The sequence below is a fragment of the Mytilus californianus genome, unplaced genomic scaffold (assembly GCF_021869535.1).
Source record: "Mytilus californianus isolate M0D057914Y unplaced genomic scaffold, xbMytCali1.0.p SCAF_5, whole genome shotgun sequence".
NCBI lineage: Eukaryota > Metazoa > Mollusca > Bivalvia > Mytilida > Mytilidae > Mytilus > Mytilus californianus.
The window spans coordinates 57,054,692-57,075,504 of record NW_026262701.1 but is presented as its reverse complement, the minus strand read 5'-3'; the positions used below and the strand labels follow the sequence as shown (position 1 = coordinate 57,075,504).

The following is a 20,813-nucleotide window of genomic DNA, read 5'->3' as shown; positions in this document are numbered from 1 at the left end:
ACAGATGTTGACATTATATATCTGTTATTATAGGATTGTTTGAGGAATTTTTTCTCATTTTTCCAGACTTTGGAACTTAATCAGTTTTCACCAAAATTTATAAAAAAGGGAACAAGTTTTCAACTTCTACTGTTTTCATTCATGATCCCTAAGACTTGTTGTACAGATTGTACATGTGTTGAAGTTGTGCACCTGCTAATATGGAAATGTTTGAAGAATTTTTTCCATATTTTTCAGGACTTTGAAACTTAGTTATTTACAACCCTCATGCATGTCATGTAATTGCCACTTCATTGTAAACATTCTACATTGATTAGTCACACTTAATGAAACCCAGCCATTTGAGGATTTGACCCATTTTTGTTCCTATTTTGGGAGTTAATCCTCTAGAAACTAACAACCCAGCACTAAGTGGTTCTGAGTCTTGAAAAGTTGTGACTATCAAAGATTTGCCATCATCATCCAATACATGTACTTTGAATGATTGATATAAACTATTAACAAGGTGTAGTACCACCAAATCATAGTACGTCACATCCGGTTACATACGAAAAAGGGTCGAAAAAAAATATTCCCTTGAATTTGACAGTTGTAGGAAATTAATCCTACATTTCATTGCAGTAAAAAATTTCTGGGTCATAAACATTTATCTTAGGTGTTTCAAAGCACCATTATTTTTTTATTTGGTGTTTCTATAGAATATTTTGGAAACTTGAGGTTACATGGTTACTAAAGCCTGTACACAGGTAAAAAAAGAGGTGAAAATTTGATTGGTTAACTTCCAGTGATGGTTATTTTCTTATATGCAATGAAATGTGATGTGAAATTTTGTCTATAGTACTGGACAGGATAAAACTGTACTCATGCCAAGCATTTCTTTATTTGAAACAAAGATAAATTCTGCACAATTTTTTGAAAGTGCAAATTTAACAAAGACTAATAGAGGAAAATCAATGGTGGTATTACACCACATTGGTTTAAATTCTTCAAATATTCTTGGAAATTACCATTTTAGTAATGAGTCTTTGACTCATGACACAATTTCATACCAATATCTAATAATACATTGTAATGCGCATGGCAATACACATCAGAGGTTTAAAAAAAACACTGAAAATAATTTGAAGAATTCAATGGTTTAAATGCTTATATGGACCATTCATGTTGTACCCATGCATCTAGTTTTGATTTGTTTCAGGAATCCTTGTGTAAATTTTATAGATGTATGAATGATTTGACTGGTTGGTCTAAATTTGATATGTGTAAGTAATTTTTGTTTCAAATTGGATTTCAAAAGCATGCCCTTGACCATGCGAAATTCATGATTCGAAAACATAGCCATGATATCAGTTTTAGTATATTTTTCTGACATGCAACATTGTGCAATATACTTATTTCAGATTTGACTAGTCCAACACTGATCAATCAAGCTACAGAAAATGCAATGGGACCACATGGACTTGTGGCAGTATCAAGTTCCATGGCAGATATTATTTTTCCTGAGTCTTCTTCCACAGATGGTGAGTTGTCATGTAAAGAAATATATGCATTGAATTAATTAAATTATTTTAAATATACAAAACAACAGGCTGTAAACTCATTCTTTAACTATGAAGACAAAAGTTGTTTTTATGGACATGCACACACGAAAAATCAATACAAAACAAGGTATTTTAAGAGTGCTTTCTTGGCCTTTTTTTTTTGAAACATAAATTGTAAATTTTATTGTTTCATGAATGATTGGACAAATGAATCTAAATTAAATGTTTGAAAGTAATGTTGGATTCCAAATTTGATATCAGCGACACACATTTGACCATAAAACATCAGCTATGATTTCAGAATTCTGATTAATGTTAAGATTGGCCATTAATAATTTGTAAATATATGTGGAGATTATTTTATTTTATTGATTTTGTCTTGATTTTGTTAAATTCTTTGTTTACTTTTATGTTTTTTGTAGGTTGGGTTTTCTTACTTTCTTTTTTTCTTTCTTTGTATTTGTTTTTTGTTTGTATAATTGTTTTATGGGATTGTCTCGTTTAAAGGATTGCAAAATGTATAGATCGATTATCCCAGTTTTCAGATTGTATATTTGATGAAGTATATTCCAGAAACGTCTGCGCATTGAAGTCGTGGTGTCCCCCCCCCCCTTTTTTTTTTTTAAATCATTGTAAAGAAAATGACATGTATATGTGAAATTTAAGGTAGATGGGGTGTCTAAATGTTCGACGATAGATTTTTTAAACTTCTGTAAAAGACATCCGGGTCAATGAACTTTCAAATTTCAATGAAAAAAACTGGGGGTCACAGACCTTGTTTTTCGTTAAAAACATTGAAATTAATGAAATCACAGCTATTTCATTTGGGTTGTATAGGGAAAAATGAATGTTTCTATATTGAGGAAACATTAAACGATAGAATTGGTTAAAATTCACTGAGAGAATTGCTTTTTATAAATACTTCTAAAATATCAAATAAAAAGAGGGGGTCTCGGGCCTTATTCTCTTCAAAAGTTAAAAAAAACACAAATTGTCAGATCAAATTCAATATAATCAACTGCCCTTGATTATTGAATGTCTGTCCGTCCATCGTCAACATGTCGGACAATAACTCAAAAACGCTGTAACCAATTTGCACGAAACTTTGGTGAAGTGTTTATATCTATTGACGTGAACTCCCTTTCGTTTTTATAAATTTTAGATTTTACGTTCCGAGTTATGGGGTTTTATTCATTAAAAAAGGGGTATTTTCCAGTTTTCGCACAATAACTCGAAAACACTTTCACCAATTTGCAAGAAACTTTGGTGAATTGTTTTTTTCTATTGACGTGAGCTCCCTTTCAATTTTTGTAAATTTTAGATTTTACGTTTCGGAGTTATGGGGTTTTATTCATTAATAAAAGGGGGGTTTTATTCATTAATAAAAGGGGGATTTTCAAGTTTTCGGACAATAACTCAAAAATGCTTTCAGTAGTTTTTATGAAACTTCGGTGAATTATTTCTATTGACGCAAGCTCCCTTTCAATTTTTATAAATTTTAGATTTTACATTTCCGAGTTATGAGATATTATTCATAAAAAATGGGTGATTTTCAAGTTTTCGGACAATATCTTCAAAGTGCTTTGGTGACTGGTTTGGATCTATTCAGATAACCTCCCTTTAGTTTTTCATAAATTTCTGATATTACATTGAGAAGTTATTGAACTTTATTCTTTGAAAAAGCGACGGGCGTATCATGCGCTCATGGCGCAGCTGTTTATTTTTTTTTCTCTGTACAGTCACAAAATGTTTATTTTCTGATATTGAGTATTGATGAAACATTTCAAAAATTAATTTATTTCAGAAGTTATATATAGTCGGACACCATTGTCTCCAGCTATAGAAAGCCAAGGAGAGGGAATCATGGCAGCATCAGGACACAGGAATGTCACTTCTTTGTCCCAATTTCATTTAGGAAATAGTAAGTAACTATGCTTAAATTGTATACTTCTTAGCTATAAAAACAAATTGTTGAACAAGTATTTCCTTACATATGAATAATTATTAACTCTTAATAATACCAGTATAAGTTACATAATTTGTACCTGTATATAAATATTGAAAGAAAAACAATTTGATTTATTTGGCTTCATATTAAAAGTTTGACCAACTTTAGACAGAATGGCAATTAATTAAATAATTTTCAAGATGATTATCTATGAATTCTTATCATGCTTGAGAAAAATTTTCCCTTATGCCTATGTGTGTTATGTAATACATATATATCTTTTATGTATTGCATTTGTAATTGATCACTCAAGGGCATACAATACAGTTACAGGGGAGGTAATGACGTAGCTAACGTAAAATGTTATTTTTCACGATGTCAAACTGTAGCATATCGGGGAAAAGATACATTTTCTAAAAGTACCACATGAAGGTATATTTTTTATTACATATTTGAATTGACTAGGTGAAAAATAGCTTGCAAACTTTAATCAAAAAGTCACCTAGGAATCAAAACTATTGTATGCCCTTAATCCTCCTCTAAAGATTCCTACCTGAATTTAATATTACCCAGTATAGATAAGTATTAGCATCAGAAAATATGCTCACCAAAAACCAAAAGGGACCTAAAATAGCCAAATCCATATCTAAGGTCAACCTTGTCTTAGGGAGTAAGAACCTTAGTTTCTTACGAATTTCTGAATTCATCAACAAATAAGTTCATAGTTATGTTATAAATCATGTCGGGAGTGATTTTATCATTATTGTTTTTGATGTTTTCAATCAAACAACAAAGGAATAGTTTATTTAAAAGATATGTCAAGTTATTTAAATTTATACTAAGAGCATTTTATGAAGCATAGAATAGAATGCTTAAAGCATCCCTACTGAAACTGTAAAATTGTTTATTCTACAAACTCTGTTTATATGAATGTACCATGCTGTGAAAAAATCCTCTATTAATGGCTGGGGTGATCTCAGGTGCTCCAGAAAGGTGAGCAGATCCTGATCCAAATGTGGCACACGTCCTGTTACCTAATAATAAATGTACAAAATGCCAATACGATGATTCCTTATTGAGTTATTGCCCTTTAATGGTGATTTTATTTTTATATAGAAAATTTTGTCATAACTTAAATTCTTAGTGTATAATCTTGGAGAGTGACTACTGTTGAAAATGAACATAGATCCATAAGGACACAGGCTCTACTTTTTGTTTGAATGTATAGTCTATTTAGAATAAGGAAATTTATTTAGTATTTTTATGCCCCCGCCGTAGCAGAGGGGGCATTAAGTTTTACCCTTGTCCGTCTGTACGTACGTACGTACGTACGTCCGTCCGTACGTCCCGAAATTGGTTTCCGTTCTCTAACTTGAGTTTGCCTCAACCAAATGTTATGAAACTTATACACAATGCTTATTACCACAAAACACAGATCAAGTTTGAATTTTGGTGGCGTCACTTTAACTGATCTAGAGTTATGCCCCTTTATAAAAGGAAATATTGCAAAATTTTTAGTTTCCGTTCTCTAACTTAAGTTTGCCTCAACCAAATGTTATGAAACTTATACACAATGCTTATTACCACAAAACACAGATCAAGTTTGAATTTTGGTGGCGTCACTTTAACTGATCAAGAGTTATGCCCCTTTATAAAAGGAAATATTGCAAAATGTTTAGTTTCCGTTCTCTAACTTAAGTTTGCCTCAACCAAATGTGATGAAACTTATACACAATGCTTATTACCACAAAACACAGATCAAATTTGAATTTTGGTGGCATCACTTTAACCGATCTAGAGTTATGCCCCTTTATAAATGGAAAAATTGCAAAATTTTTATTTTCTTCTAAATATCAAGTTTATAATATTTTTAAAATTGGAGTTATCTTCCTTTGACCATGATTATAGTTGAATCAACTACAATCAATGCTTTATACAATGCAATGTTTAATTTTGACTTCCACTGATAAAACACAGATCAAGTTGAATTTGGGTAGTGTCACTTTAACCATTATTGAGTTATGCCCCTTTATAAATCGAAAGATTGCAAAATTTTAATTTCCATTCTGTAACTGAAGTTTTCCCCAGCCAAACATTATGAAACCTATACACAATATTCATTACCACAAAACTCAGTAAAGATCAAGTACAATTTTTTTGTTTCCGTTCTCTAACTTGAGTTTGCCTCAACCAAATGTTATGAAACTTATACACAATGCTTATTACTACATAATACAGATTAAGTACGAAATTAGGTGGCAACACTTTTATCATTCTAGAGTTATGTCCTTTTATAAACATAAAAATTGCTGAATTTTTTAGTTTGTCTCAACCAAATGTTGTAAAACTTATACACACTCACGTTAGAGTTATGCGTGTTTACAAATAGAAAAATTGCTGAATTTTTAGTTTCTGTTCTCTACTTAAGTTAGCCTCAACCAAATGTTATGAGACTTACACACAATGCTTATTACCACAAAACTCAGATCAAGTTCAAATTTGGGTAGCGTCACTTTTTCCGTTCTTCAGTTATGTCCCTTTATAACTATATGATATGCAAGCAGGGGCATCATCTGTGTCCACATGTGGACACTATCCACATTTTATTTTTTAATACTTTAAAGGTGAAAATAAATAAAAATATAAATATAGTATAATTAGTCTGCCAAACCCTACATGTGATACCTGTAGTAAGATCTTGATTTCATTACTTTAAGTGTAGAATTCAGTCATAATCAGTAAGGCAGGTGTTCACTCTTGTTGCATTTTTCTTCCTTTCAGGTCCATCTTTTCCACATATTCCTGAGACTTCTGACCCCGACATAGATTTTGTATCAGAATCCAGAACAATCAGTACCACAGAAGGGGAATTTGCTTCATCATTTTCAAGGGCAGACCAATTAATACAGAGAGAACCATCAGTTCACACAATTTTGAGTGAACATTCTATGGAAGTAAGAGGTCAGTAAGATGGAAGAGAAGTGGCAATGAATGCTTCAATTATGGTTTGCTAGATGTGAGAATAAAACTGGTACTGTAAATTCAGAAATTTGGCGTGCATTTATTATTGCGATTTTTCAAAAATGGACAAGAATGCGAGTTTAATTATTGCGATTTCAGCAAATTCTACATACAGATCTATGTTTTAGTTATCAAAATGCGAGTTCTTATTATTGCGATACTCATCTAGTCGCATTATTCGCATTAATAAAAACCTCGCAATAATTTCTGAATTTACAGTAATTAAAAATAATAACACATGGTCACATGCTATATGAAAGTGGCATCTGTGGTAATTTACTTACAGGTTTTATTCATAAACAATCATCTAGGTTACTGTCATTATATAAAATTATTAATTTATCAGGTAAAGGTTTTTATATGACCGCAAAAATTTTTGCGGTCGTATATTGGTATCACGTCCTCGTCGTCGACGTCCGAAGACATTTGGTTTCTGGATAATAACTTAAGTAAATGTAAATAGAAATCTATGAAATTTAAACACAAGGTTTATAACCACAAAAGGAAGGTTGGGATTGATTTTGGGGGTTATAGTCCTAACAGTTTAGGAATTAGGGGCCAAAAAGGGGCCCAAATAAGCATTTTTCTAGTTTCCAGACAATAACTTGTGAAACGGTGTATGGATCTCTCTGAAATTATACCACAAGTTTCCATACCACAAAGGGATGGCTAGGATTGGCTTTGGGGGGGTTATGGCTCAAACCGTTTAGGAATTAGGGGCAAAAAAGGGGGAAAAACCAAACAAGGGTTTCCTTGTTAATGGACAATTTAAAAGCAGTGTAAGGGAGGTAATCCAAACACATTTAAAGTACAATGTTGTGTATGTTTTGATTTACCTCCCTTACACTTCTTTTAAATTATTTATAAAGAAATGTTGTATTGTCTTGAGGTGATTAGCTGTCAATTTATTTTTAGAAGTTACTATTAAAGGAATATTAATTTTAGCCATGATAATGTACATGTATGTCATTTTCTGTTTTAAGACTTTTATGATGTAATTAAATTGGTAATTATGGTTGCAAACTCCATTTGGAAATTTGAATTGAGATTATGACCATATATATCTTGAGGGAAAGAATTTTTTTTTTGGAAAAAAAGGGGGGGGGGGAGGTCAATATGCAACAGCATAGTGTATTGCACAAAAGCAAAAAAAAAGGGGGGGTAAATTTTTTTTTTGGGGGGGAGGGGGTCAATTCGCAACAGCATAGTGTATTGCACAAAAGCAAAAAATTGAATATAAATTCAAATAATATAACCAATTCTAAGTACTTTGACTACAGTTATTCTATGTCAGAAACCTATTATGTGTCAAATATTTAATTACAATCCAAATTCAGACCTGTATCAAGCGCGAATATTGTGTCCATTTTTGCCCCAACTGTTCAGGGTTTGACCTCTGCAGTCGTATCCAGCTGCGATCAGCGAAGCATTTTATTGCCCTATGGAATAGATAGACAAGAATACTATTATATGATATAATACTGTCATTCCATTCTTCTGAAATCAAACTGTTTTCTGGTCTTTTTAAGCTGTCTTGGTCCCAAGAGAATGATAAGTTCTGGAAATTCAGAAATTATTGCAAGGATTTGTTATTACGATTTTTGAGAAAGGGACAAAAATGTGAGATTAATTATTGCGATTTGAGGAAAATCTACATACAGATGTATGTATCAAATATCAGAATGCATGTTCTTATTATTGTGATTCTCACTCAGGCTCATTTTTCGCATTAACGAAAACCTCGCAATAATTTCTGAATTTACAGTATTAGCTATTCTTATCATTTTGGGTCTCTAGTCTGTTAAGGAGTTATTCCACTGAATAATGACTTTTTTCCCATTTATAGCTCACCTGGCCCAAAGTGCCACGTGAGCTTTTCTCATCACTTGGCTTCCGTTGTCATCTGTCGTCGTCTGTCGTCGTTAACTTTTACAAAAATCTTCTCCTCTGAAACTACTAAGCCAAACTTGGCCACAACCATCATTCGGGTATCTAGTTTAAATAATGTGTCTGATGACTCCACCTGACAACCAAGATAGCCGACATGGCTAAAAATAGAACATAGGGGTAAAATGCAAGTTTTGTCTATTATTTTGAAAACAGTTATAAACATGATAAATAGAGAAAATCTGACAGAAGCAGAAATGTTCAGAATGTTGAGCTCTGCCAATTGTCCTTATACGTCAAAACTGTCAGACGACTTCTTACAGGAGTTTTTGCCCAAAAATAACAAATGTACCATTTTTTTTAGCTCACCTGGCCCATTGGGCCAGGTGAGCTTTTCTCATCACTTGGCTTCCGTCGTCTGTCGTTGTCGTCCATTAACTTTTACAAAAATCTTCTCCTCTAAAACTACTTGGCCAAAGTTAACCAAACTTAGCCACAATCATCATTAGGGTATCTAGTTTAAAAATGTGTCTGATGACCCTGTCTGCCAACCAAGATGGCCGACATGGCTAAAAATAGAACATAGGGGTAAAATGCAGTTTTAATAAAATTGAGAATGGAAATGGGGAATGTGTCAAAGAGACAACAACCCGACCACAGAACAGACAACAGCAGAAGGCCACCAACAGGTCTTCAATGCAGCGAGAAATTCCCGCACCCGGAGACGTCCTTCAGCTGGCCCCTAAACAAATATATATACTAGTTCAGTGATAATGAACGCCATACTAAACTCCAAATTGTACACAAGAAACTAAAATTAAAAATAATACAAGACTAACAAAGGCTAGAGGCTCCTGACTTGGGACAGGCGCAAAAATGCGGCGGGGTTAAACATGTTTATGAGATCTCAACCCTCCCCCTATACCTCTAGTCAATGTAGAAAAGTAAACGCATAACAATACGCACATTAAAATTCAGTTCAAGAGAAGTCCGAGTCTGATGTCAGAAGATGTAACCAAAGAAAATAAACAAAATGACAATAATACATAAATAACAACAGACTACTAGCAGTTAACTGACATGCCAGCTCCAGACTTCAATTAAACTGATTGAAAGATTATGTCTTCATCATATGAATATCAGGCACAATCCTTCCCGTTAGGGGTTTAGTATCATACCATCATAACATATATGAGAAGAACATAACCCGTGTCATGCCAACAACTGGTTTTTAAATAAATGTGTTTAGTGCAGATGCAAAGACCCTATAAGTGAATCAATATCAACGCCAAAATATGCAATCTTTAATGACCTGACAACAGTATCGTAACTATATCCCTTCTTAATAAGTCTATTTAAAGGTTTTGTTAGTTTCAGAGGTGAATACTGACATTTTTGTGCTTTATAAAGAATATTTCCATAAAAAATTGGATGTGAAATACCTGAACGTATAAGAAGTCTGCATGTTGAGCTATATTTACGAATGATGTCCTTATACCGATGATAAAATTTAGTAAATGTTTTGACTAGTTTGTGATATCGAAAACCCTGGTGTAATAATTTTTCAGTAATACATACATTTCTCTCGTTAAAATCTAAAACATTGTTACATACACGAGCGAATCGTACAAGTTGAGATATATAAACACCGTAAGATGGTGACAAGGGAACGTCACCATCTAAAAATGGATAATTAACGATAGGAAATGAAAAATCATCTCTTTTATCATATATTTTAGTATTAAGCTTTCCGTTAATGATATAGATATCAAGATCGAGGAAAGGGCAGTGGTCATTGTTAGTATTAGCTTTATTTAAAGTAAGTTCAACAGGATAAATTTCTTTAGTATACATACTGAAGTCGTCATTATTGAGAGCCAAAATATCATCCAAATATCTAAAAGTATTATTAAATTTGTGTATCAGATGTTGTTTCGATGGGTCTTTACTGATTTTTGTCATAAATTGTAACTCATAGCAATACAAAAAAAGGTCCGCAATAAGTGGTGCACAGTTAGTCCCCATTGGAATTCCGATAACCTGACGATATACGGAATCTCCAAAGCGAACAAAAATGTTATCTAGTAAAAATTCAAGGGCATATATAGTATCAAAGCATGTCCAATTGACATAGTTTTTTTAAGCTCACCTGGCCTAGAAGGCCAAGTGAGCATTTCTCATCAACTAGCGTTCGTCGTTAACTTTTACAAAAATCTACTCCTCTGAAACTACTGGGCCAAATTTAACCAAACTTGGCCAAATTTTGTCCAATGACCCCGCCTGCTAACCAGGGCTTCCAAAAAATATTTGAGCCAGCCCGACATTTTATATCTTATCCGGATTTTAATCCCTTAAGACTAAGTAACAAAAGGCAATCATGGTAATCAGATGGCCATCCCAATGATTGACATTAGATTAAAAAAAAAAAACGATATTAAACTTTACTTTGATGTGAATTTGATGTTTGGACGTAAACTGTTAAATTGGCAGTGCATAATTCGAAGTGTGCACATCAGCGTGCTCATAACTGCCTTAGACTCTTTATTTGTGCAAAATTACGTTGTCAAAAACTTTACTTTCGTTTTTAAAATCACATTTTCCTAATACCGGATGTTGACCTGACAATGGTAAAACATGGACTAGAAACGGATACGTTAAATCCGTATACGTTTACAAAGCACGACTGAGTGAAGAAGCTCTTTCCACGTTATTTCTTCAACAAAATACGTGAAATGAACATTAGATACAAGTATCAATGATAATTTTTATCATTTTTTAAGAAATGTAGGATGCATAATTAAATTTCCCTACTGCGCACACATGTTCTAGTTCATACAACGTAGTTCTTACGATTTTTCATTTAAAACCTTTTTAAATTTTTCATCAAATCATGTTTATAAACGCATTTCTTATAATATCAAGACTAAATCAATTAGAAACCGCTGAAATGTAAGAACTTAACTTTGAATAGACCGATCAATTTATACGATGTCCGGTACTGGAAATAGTTTACCTGTCACCTGAACAGGTAGATTTCAGCTGTCCAACAACTAATTAGCCTTGATTAAAATTAGAAAGTATTGAAGTAGGGGTTGTTTTGATAGTAATTAATCATGTTACTTTTATGACCGGAAATGTGTGGCTGTTAAAGGCAAAAGGTTGGGTCAAAAAGATCGCGAATTATTCTAAAATGACCGTCTCTTAAGAAAGCCTTGACAACTAAAAAGTAGATGACTGTTTCATGCTTTGCCCAGCCGGACTTTTACCGGACATTATACAATTGTCCGGAATATATGACCGTTTAAGAAGCCTTGCTGCTAACCAACATGGCTGACATGGCTAAAAATAGAACATAGGGGTAAAAACGCAGTTTTTGACTTATATCTCTGAAACTACAGCATTTAGAGCAAATCTGACATTGGGTAAAAATGTTCATCAGGGTAAAAATGTTCATCAGGTTTAGATCTATCTGCCCTGATATTTTTAGACCAATGAGACAACCTATTGTTGGGTTGCTGCCCCTGAATTGGTAATTTTAAGGAAATTTTGCAGTTTTTGATTATTATCTTATATATTATTATAGATAGGATAAACTGTAAACATTAATAATGTTTAGCAAAGTACCATCTACAAATAAGTCAATTTTTCGTATATTTTTGTAATCTTTTACAAAAATCTTCTCCACTTTATCTACTTAGGCCAAATAAAATTAAACTTAACCACAATTTTCAATAGGGTATTTTGATTGAAAAATGTATCTGATGACCCTGTCATCCAACAACATGGCCACAATGGCTAAAAATAGAACATAGGGGTTTACTATAGAAGTCTAACATGTCTTAGGGAAAATTGTAAAAAAAACAATTTCAAATGGACACAACTTGAAAACTAATTTAAATAATGATAAAGGGTCTTCAGTAACTATTGTAAGACTAAAAAACTACTGGGCCAAATAAAACCAAACTTGGCCTCAATCATTATTAGGGTATCTAATACTATTTATTAAGTCTCCCAAACGAAGTTTGGGAAGACTTATTGGTTTTGCTCAGAGTTATTATTATGTCACCCGATCGACAATGTCGTGTGACATATTGCTTTTCCTCCGTTTCTTTTTTTTATATATTATTATGTCACCCGATCGACAATGTCGGGTGACATATTGCTTTTCCTCTGTTTCTTTTTCCCTATTATTATTATTATTATTATTTTTCTTCCACCTAATTTTGTCCGCCCGCTTTCTCAGAGCCAAAGCTACCAATCCGAATGATGGTTCACTATAACAAGGAACCCTGACTTTCCAGTTGCAGTGCAACTTTGGAACTAAAAGATGGCTGCCATCACCATGGAAACTGAAAAATGGTGAAAAAATATAATTTTGGAGTTCGCTGAATTATTTGAGAATGCTTAAGCTTAAAATCTTTAGATTTTAATACAATGTAGGGGCCCACTATATACTGGTTTGGGATGATTTTGGCAATCATTGGAACTGCTATGTTGCCATGGATACTACACCAAAAATTTCAAAAATATCGAAATGCTCCAAATTTGATAAAACTTCACAGTAACGATGAGCAACATTGGTAGATAAAGAATTTGGCGTTGGAATATCGAAAATGTCTGCCGTTACCATGGAAACAATGCAAAACAGGTCAAAATGCTAAAAAACCTTAAAGTGGCATTTACTTTCTTAATATGGTAGGTCAAATCCATTGAAATTTTGATGGTATGTTCCCTCCCATGTACCAATGTGGTATCTGCCAATAAATTTTTGGAATGGTCTCTGTAACCATAGGAACCATCTAAAATGTCAAAAATTTCAAAATGCACCAAAATTGATGAAACTTAATATGATTGTTGACTGGCAAGTCTGGATGAGACGTTTGACTTTGGAAATTTCCAAAATGGCCACCGTTGCCATGGAAACTGCAAAAATGTCAAAAATTTTAAAAATGCTTTCAAATTAATGAAACATGATAGGATTGTTAACTTGCAAGTAAAGATGACACTTTTGACTTTGAAATTTTCAAAATGGCTGCCATTGCCATGGAAACGGCAAAAATGTGAACTTTTTTAAAATGCTCTGAGTGTACTGAAAATTTACAGAAAGATGTACATGCATATATGTGCATTCACTAAATTTTTTGAAATGGCTGCCGCTTAGTGGCAATGGGGAGAGGGTGACATCCGCTATTGCTTGCAATGGCAATTCTAGTTATTATTATTATTCTTCCACCTAATTTTGTCCTGCAGTTTTTTTGGAGCCAATGGAACCAATCTTAATGATAGTTAACTATAATGAGGAACACAAAATTTCGGGTTGCAGTAGGTCTTAAGAACATTAAAAATGGCTGCCGTTACCATGGAAACGGAACAAATGTGAAAAAATCCAGTTTTTTGTTTTGGTGAATTATTTGGAGATGCTTAAACTTAGAATCATTATATTTTAATACCATGTAGGTGCCCACTATATACTGGTTTTGGATGATTTTGGCAATCATTGGAACTACTATGTTGCCATGGAAACTGCATCAAAAATTTCAAAAATATAAAAATGCTCAAAATTTTTTGAAACTTCACAGTAACGATGAGCAACATTGGTAGATGTGGAATTGGCGTTGGAATTTCCAAAATGTCTGCCGTTACCATGGAAACAATGCAAAAAGGTCAAAATGCTCCAAAAACTTCAGGGTTTGGTGAATAATTTTGGTATGCTTTAACTTAAAATCATCAAATTTTTATACAATATAGTTGTCCATTATATACAGGTTTTGAATGATTTTGACAATCATTGGAACTACTATGTTACCATGGATACAGGAGCAAAAATTTCAAAAATTTCAGAATGCTTCAAACTTAATGAAACTTCACAATAATGTTGACTGTCATGTGTGGAAGCAGCAATTGGCGTTGGAATTTCCAAAATGGCTGCCGTTACAATGGAAACAAGGCAAAAAAAGGAAAAATTATGCGTAAAATTTGTAAATCCACTAAATGTTCTAAAAAATTACAGAAAGATGTATAGCCATCAGTATATATGTGCATTCACTGTTTAAAATTTTAAAACTGGCTGCAATCTAGTGACAATGGGGGAAGGGTGACATCCGCTATTGCTTGCAATGGCAAATCTAGTTATTATTATTCTTGCTCTTCTGCCACTTTTTTGAATGAACTTGTCCGCACCATTTCTCCAAAACCGCTAGTCAGATTTACTTAAGGTTTCACAATATGTTAGATTAACATGGTTAGTGGTGCAATCAGGGTTTCGTTTGTGCATTGGGGTCTAAAAAGGGGTACTTTAAGGGGCCAAAAGAAGGGAGGGGTTTACTATAGAACCCTATGGGATTTTTTTTTTTTTTTTTTTCAAATGATTATAACTTGATTTGATTTTTGATTTTTGGTGTTTTAACGCCACTTTTAAGCACCGCTTGTGGGCTATTTCGTGGTGGCCAGTTTTTTATGGTGGAGGAAGTCGGAGTGCCCGGAGAAAACAACCGACCTTCGATAGGAAAACTGGCAATCCTAGTCAATTAAGATTGGAGTTGAGTGCACCCGCACAAGAGGGGTTCGAACTCACAACCTCAGTGTTGACTGGCTAGTGATTACAGTAGTAACTACTTAGAGCACTCGGCCACCGAGGCCCCCGATTATAACTTGAAAACCGTTAGTGATAGACACAATCTTTATAATTGAAAATGTTCTACATGATAAAGCACATCTAATGAAATAAAGGGTTCGTCCCCAGGGGTCACCCCCACCCCCAGCCATTTGACAAAGTTGTAATATCTTGTAAGTGGTCAAGATCCCCACCCCTAAACCATATATATTCTGGTTTGTCATGATAAAGCACATCAAATGAAATAAAGGGTAAGTCCCCAGGGGTCACCCCCACCCCCTGCCATTTGAGAAAGTTCTAATATCTTGTAAGTTGTCGAAATACCCACCCCTAAACCATATATATTCTTGTTTGTCATGATACAGTCCATCAAATGAAAAAAAGGATTAGTCACCAGGGGTCACCCCAACCCCCTGCCATTTGAGAAAGTTGTTATATCTTTTAAATGGTCGAGATCCCCACCCCTAAACCATTTATATTCCGGTTAGTCATGATACTGCCCATTAAATGAAGTAAAGTATTAGTCCCCAGGGGTCACCCTCACCCCCTGCCATTTGAGAAAGTTCCAATATCTTGTAAGTTGTTGAGATCCCCACCCCTAAACCATATGGATTCTTGTTTGTCATAATACAGTCCATCAAATGAAAAAAAGGATTAGTCACCAGGGGTCACCCCAACCCCCTGCCATTTGAGAAAGTTTTAATATCTTTTAAATGGTCGAGATCCCCACCCCTAAACAATATATATTCCGGTTAGTCATGATACTGCACATTAAATGAAGTAATGTATTAGTCCCCAGGGGTCACCCCACCCCCTGCCATTTGAGAAAGTTCCAATATCTTGTAAATGGTTGAGATCCCCTCCCCTAAACCATATATATTCTGTTTTGTCATGATAAAGCACATCAAATGAAATAAAGGGTAAGTCCCCAGGGGTCACCCCCACCCCCTGCCATTTGAGAAAGTTCTATTATCTTGTAAATGGTTGAGATCCCCTCCCCTAAACCATATATATTCCTGTTCGTCATGTCAAAGATTCGAATGATATATAGGGTCAGTCCCCAGGGGTCCCCCCACCCCCAATGACCTCATATCTTGTAAATGGTTGAGATCCCACCCCTAAACCATATATCTTCTACTCGTCATGCCAAGAAGATTTGAATGATATATAGGGTCAGTCCCTAGGGATCACCCCCACCCCCTGCCATTTGATAAAGTTCTAATATCTTGTAAATGGTTGAGATTCCAACCCCTAAGCCATATATATTCCTGTTCGTCATGTCACAAAGATTCGAATGATATATAGGGTCAGTCCCCAGGGGTCCCCCACCCCCAATGATCTAATATCTTGTAAATGGTCGAGATCCCCACCCGTAAACCATATATATTCTGGTTTGTCATGCCAAGATGATTTGAATGATATACAGGGTCAGTCCCCAGGCATTACTAATGCATATAACTTTACTGGACTTTGCCCAATGTCAGGCGAACCTGGGAATGACGAATTATGGGAGCTTCGTTTGGGAGACTTCGTAACAGCATCCTGTTACAATCATTTCTTGTTATGATTTTAACCTTATTTTACATGATTTCCAAAAACACAGTAGATACAGGTGAGTGACACAGGCAAATCTGACATGGGGTTAAAATGTTCATCAGGTTTAGATCTATCTGCACTGAAATTTTCAGAAGAATCAGACAACCGGTTGTTGGGTTGCTGCCCCGGAATTGGTATTTTTAAGGAAATTTTGCAGTTTTTGGTTATCATCTTGAATATTATTATAGATAGAGATAAACTATAGACAGCAATAATGTTCAGCAAAGTAAGATCTACAAATAAGTCAACATGACCAAAATTGTCAATTGACTCCTTAAGGAATTATTGCCCTTTATAGTAAATTTTTAACAATTTTTCTTAAAGTTTTGTAATCTTTTACAAAAATCTTCTCCTCTGAAACTGCAGAGACAAATTTAACCAAACTTGGCCACAATCATCATTATGGTATCTAGTTTAAAATATGTGTCGATGACCTCGTCTGCCAACTGACATGGCTGACATGGCTAAAAATAGAACATAAGTGTAAAATGCAGTTTTTGGCTTATATCTCTGAAACTAAAGCATTTAGAGCAATCTGACATAGGGTAAAAATGTTCATCAGGTTTAGATCTATCTGGACTGAAATTTTCAGACGAATCAGACAACACATAGTTGGGTTGCTGCCCCTGAATTAGTAATTTTAAGGAAATTATGCAGTTCTTGGTTATTATCTTGAATATTATTATAGATAGAGATAAACTGTAAACAGCAATAATGTTCAGCAAAGTACGATCTACAAATAATTCAATGTGACCAAAATTATCAATTGACCTCTTAAGGAGTTATTGCCCTTAGTAGTCAATTTTTAACAATTTTCGTAAATTTTTGTAATCTTTTACAAAAATCTTCTCTGAACCTACTTTGCCAAATTTAATCACACTTGGCCACAATCATCATTGGGGTATCTAGTTCAAAAAAATTGTCCGATGACCCCCCCCCCTTCCAAGTTCCAACCAAGATAGCCAACATGGCTAAACATAGAACATAGGGGGTAAAATGCAAGTTTTGTTTATTATTTTGAAAACCATTATAAAGAGAGAAAATCTGACCGGAGCAAAAATGTTCAGATTGTTGAGCTCTACCAATTGTCCATACATGTCAAAACTGTCAGATGACTTCTTATAGGAGTTATTGCCCTTAAATGACAAATTTTACCCTTTTTTTCCTTCATCTTTGCTTACTAAATTGAAAACAATAATAGATACAGAGAAACATTAAAATGATCAGCAAGACAAGTTCTACAAATGGGTCAACATGGTGGAAATCGTCAATTGACTCCGTATTAGAGTTATTGCCCTTTGATGATGATTTTGACCAATTTTTTGCTTAGCTAGGCAAAAATGGTCAGCAAAACAAAATCTGCAATGAAGATAATATGGAGGAAATTGGAGTTATTGCCCTTTAAAGACGATTTCACCTCTTTTTTTTGCGTTTTGCCATATATGATAGTAAATTATAATAGATAAAAGATACACTTTAAATCACAAAAGTGATCAGCAAGTCAATATCTACTAACAAGCTAAATTTTACCAATACAGTTTAGTAGACAGACTGTCACTCTTTGTATGAGTGATTGCCCTTAAATGAGGATTTTTTTATCCTCTTTTGTGTTTTGAGCAAAAACTAAAGAAGATAGAGAGAAACTAAGGCTAAATGATCAGCAATACAAGATTAACAAAACAGATTTTTGTCATGAATTCTATTCTTGTCTACAATGTTGGAGAGTGTCCTTTGTTGAATATGCACATAGACCAAGGTGAGCGACACAGGCTCTTTCATTGTCTTTAGAGCCTATAGTTTTTCATTTTTGCCTATTATCTTGAAAACTATAATAGATGAGAGAAACTTTGAATTGCAAAAAATGATCAGCAAGACAAGGTCTACATGGTTTAAATCCTCAGTCGACTCCTTATTAGAGTTATTGCCCTTTGATGACGATTTTTACCAATGTTTGCATTTTTGCCTTATATCTTAAAAATTATAATAAATAGATAGAAACTTAAACAAACAAAAATGATCAACAAGACAAGATCTACAATTAAAACAATAAGGAGAAAATCGTCCTACAACTCCTTATTGGAGTTATTGCCCTTTAATGACGTTTTTTAACATTTTTCTAGTGTATTGCCTTTTATGATAAAAATTATGATAGATAAATAAACACTTTAAATCACAAAAATAATCTGCAAGGCAAGATCTACTAACAAGTCAAATTTTGCTGATATAGTTAGTAGACTGTCACTATTTTTTTAGGATGTGATTGCCTTTAAATGAGTATTTTTTTACCCTCTTTTACGTTTTGAGAAAAAATTCAAGAAGATAAAGAGAAACTTAACAGACTTAATGATCAGTAGTACAAAATAAAAAAACAAGAGATTTTTGTCATGAATTCTATTCTTGTGTACAATGTTGGAGTGTATCCTTTGTTGAATATGCACATAGACCAAGGTGAGCGACACAGGCTCTTTAGAGCCTCTAGCTGTCTAGCCTGCCACTATATTCGCGGAAGGCAATACAAAGATGTTGCTTTTTACAGTATACAACATGATTACTTTACCCTTATTTTAAAGTTTTGTGGTATTTTTTCACCTAGAACACCACTTTGATTGATGTATACCGAAAAAATGTAATCAGTGACCATATTACTATTTTACATCATTAAAACAGAAATTACTATTTTACATCATTAAAACAGAAATTTTTAAATCAACAACATATACTTTTTTAAGAAAAATCTATGGATTTGAAATTGTAGAATGATATGATGATTTTCAGAAAAATTTAAGAATGTTTTTATACGACCACAAAAAATTTTTTGGGTTCATATAATGCTATGATGTTGTCGTCGTCGTCTGCCTTGTCCGAAGACACATTTGGTTTCCAGACAATAACTTTAGTTTAAGTGAATGGATCTCTATGAAATGATACAAGAAGGTTCAATACCACAAAAGGAAGGTTGGGATTAATTTTGGGGGTTATGGTACCAACAGTTTAGGAATTAGGGGCCAAAAACAAGCATTTTTGTAGTTTCAGGACAATAACTTGTGTGTAAGTGTATGGATCTCACTGAAATTGTACCAAAAGGTTCCATATCACAAAGGGAAGGCTGGGATTGAGTTTGGGGGTAATTGCCCCAAACATGCAGGAATTTTTAGGGGCAAAAAAGGGGCCAAAAACAAGCATTTTTCTAGTTTCCAGACAATAACGTGTGTTTAAGTGTATAGATCTCTCTAAAATTGTACTACAAGGTTCCATACCTCAAAGGAAAGGCTGGGATTGAGGTTGGGGGTAATTTTTTCTTCAAAATTTTTGAAAAGTTTAAAGAAGAAATCTTCAATTGAAAGTATTGCGCAATAGATTTTTAAGATATTTGACCACATTTATTTTGTGTCAGAAACCTATATTATGTCAAAAATTTGATCACAATCCAAATTCAGACAGTATCAAGCTTGAATATTGTGTCCAAACTTGCCCCAACTGTTCACGGATCGACATCTGCGGTCGTATCAAGCTGCGCTCAGCAAAGCATTTTATTTGTTGATTTTTTTACATGCATATGTTCACCTGTTTTGAAAGAATTGAATCAGTAACATTTCAGATAATAAAAGAGATAAATGCATTTTTTTTTTTCGATTTTCATTTATAGTCTAACGTGCCAAAGTTGTATGCAAATTTTGCCAAAATCTGTGAAATAACCCATTTACTGTAACTTGACTTTAAGGAGTTATTCCCCCTGAATAAAGATGTTTTCTCACTTTTGTCTAGCCTGCGACTATAGTCGCAGAAGGCGAGACAAAGCTGTTGCTTTTCCGGTGGTGGCAGTTTCAACAATTGTTTCTATATACAGTTAACTCTTTTTTGTCTCCAAATCGGTTGACTCGATTTTCCGGTGAGTCAAAGTTTTCCAAACCATAAAATCAAATATCCACAAAAATACAAGTTGTCCTCAATCCACAAAGATTATACCCTCAAAACTGTCAATTTTTCATACTTTGGATGGTTATAGGTTTTAATTTGTTCAAAAATCGTCCAAAACAAAGCTTAAAGATGAGCTAAAAGGCTGACTGATATATGTGCTCATGGCACAGCTCTTTACTATCCCCCGCGCAACGAGTTGCGGGGGAAATTAAGAAACACCCGGCGTCTGTCCATCAATCCTGTCTTGTTAGCGCTCTCAAGTGAACAATTCTTGCCAGATTTTTATAAT

At 33.9% G+C, this 20,813-nt stretch overlaps 1 protein-coding gene across 1 annotated transcript in view; it reads left to right on the top strand.

Moving 5' to 3' along the window:
- Positions 1-20,813, top strand: part of LOC127702940 (uncharacterized) — a 49,804-nt gene that overhangs the window by 14,248 nt on the left and 14,743 nt on the right. Inside the window, exons 4-6 of the mRNA XM_052207260.1 lie at positions 1,401-1,520; positions 3,346-3,462; positions 6,271-6,450. Of these exons, the coding sequence (XP_052063220.1) occupies positions 1,401-1,520; positions 3,346-3,462; positions 6,271-6,450 (417 nt within the window). The remainder of the gene's footprint in view (positions 1-1,400; positions 1,521-3,345; positions 3,463-6,270; positions 6,451-20,813) is intronic.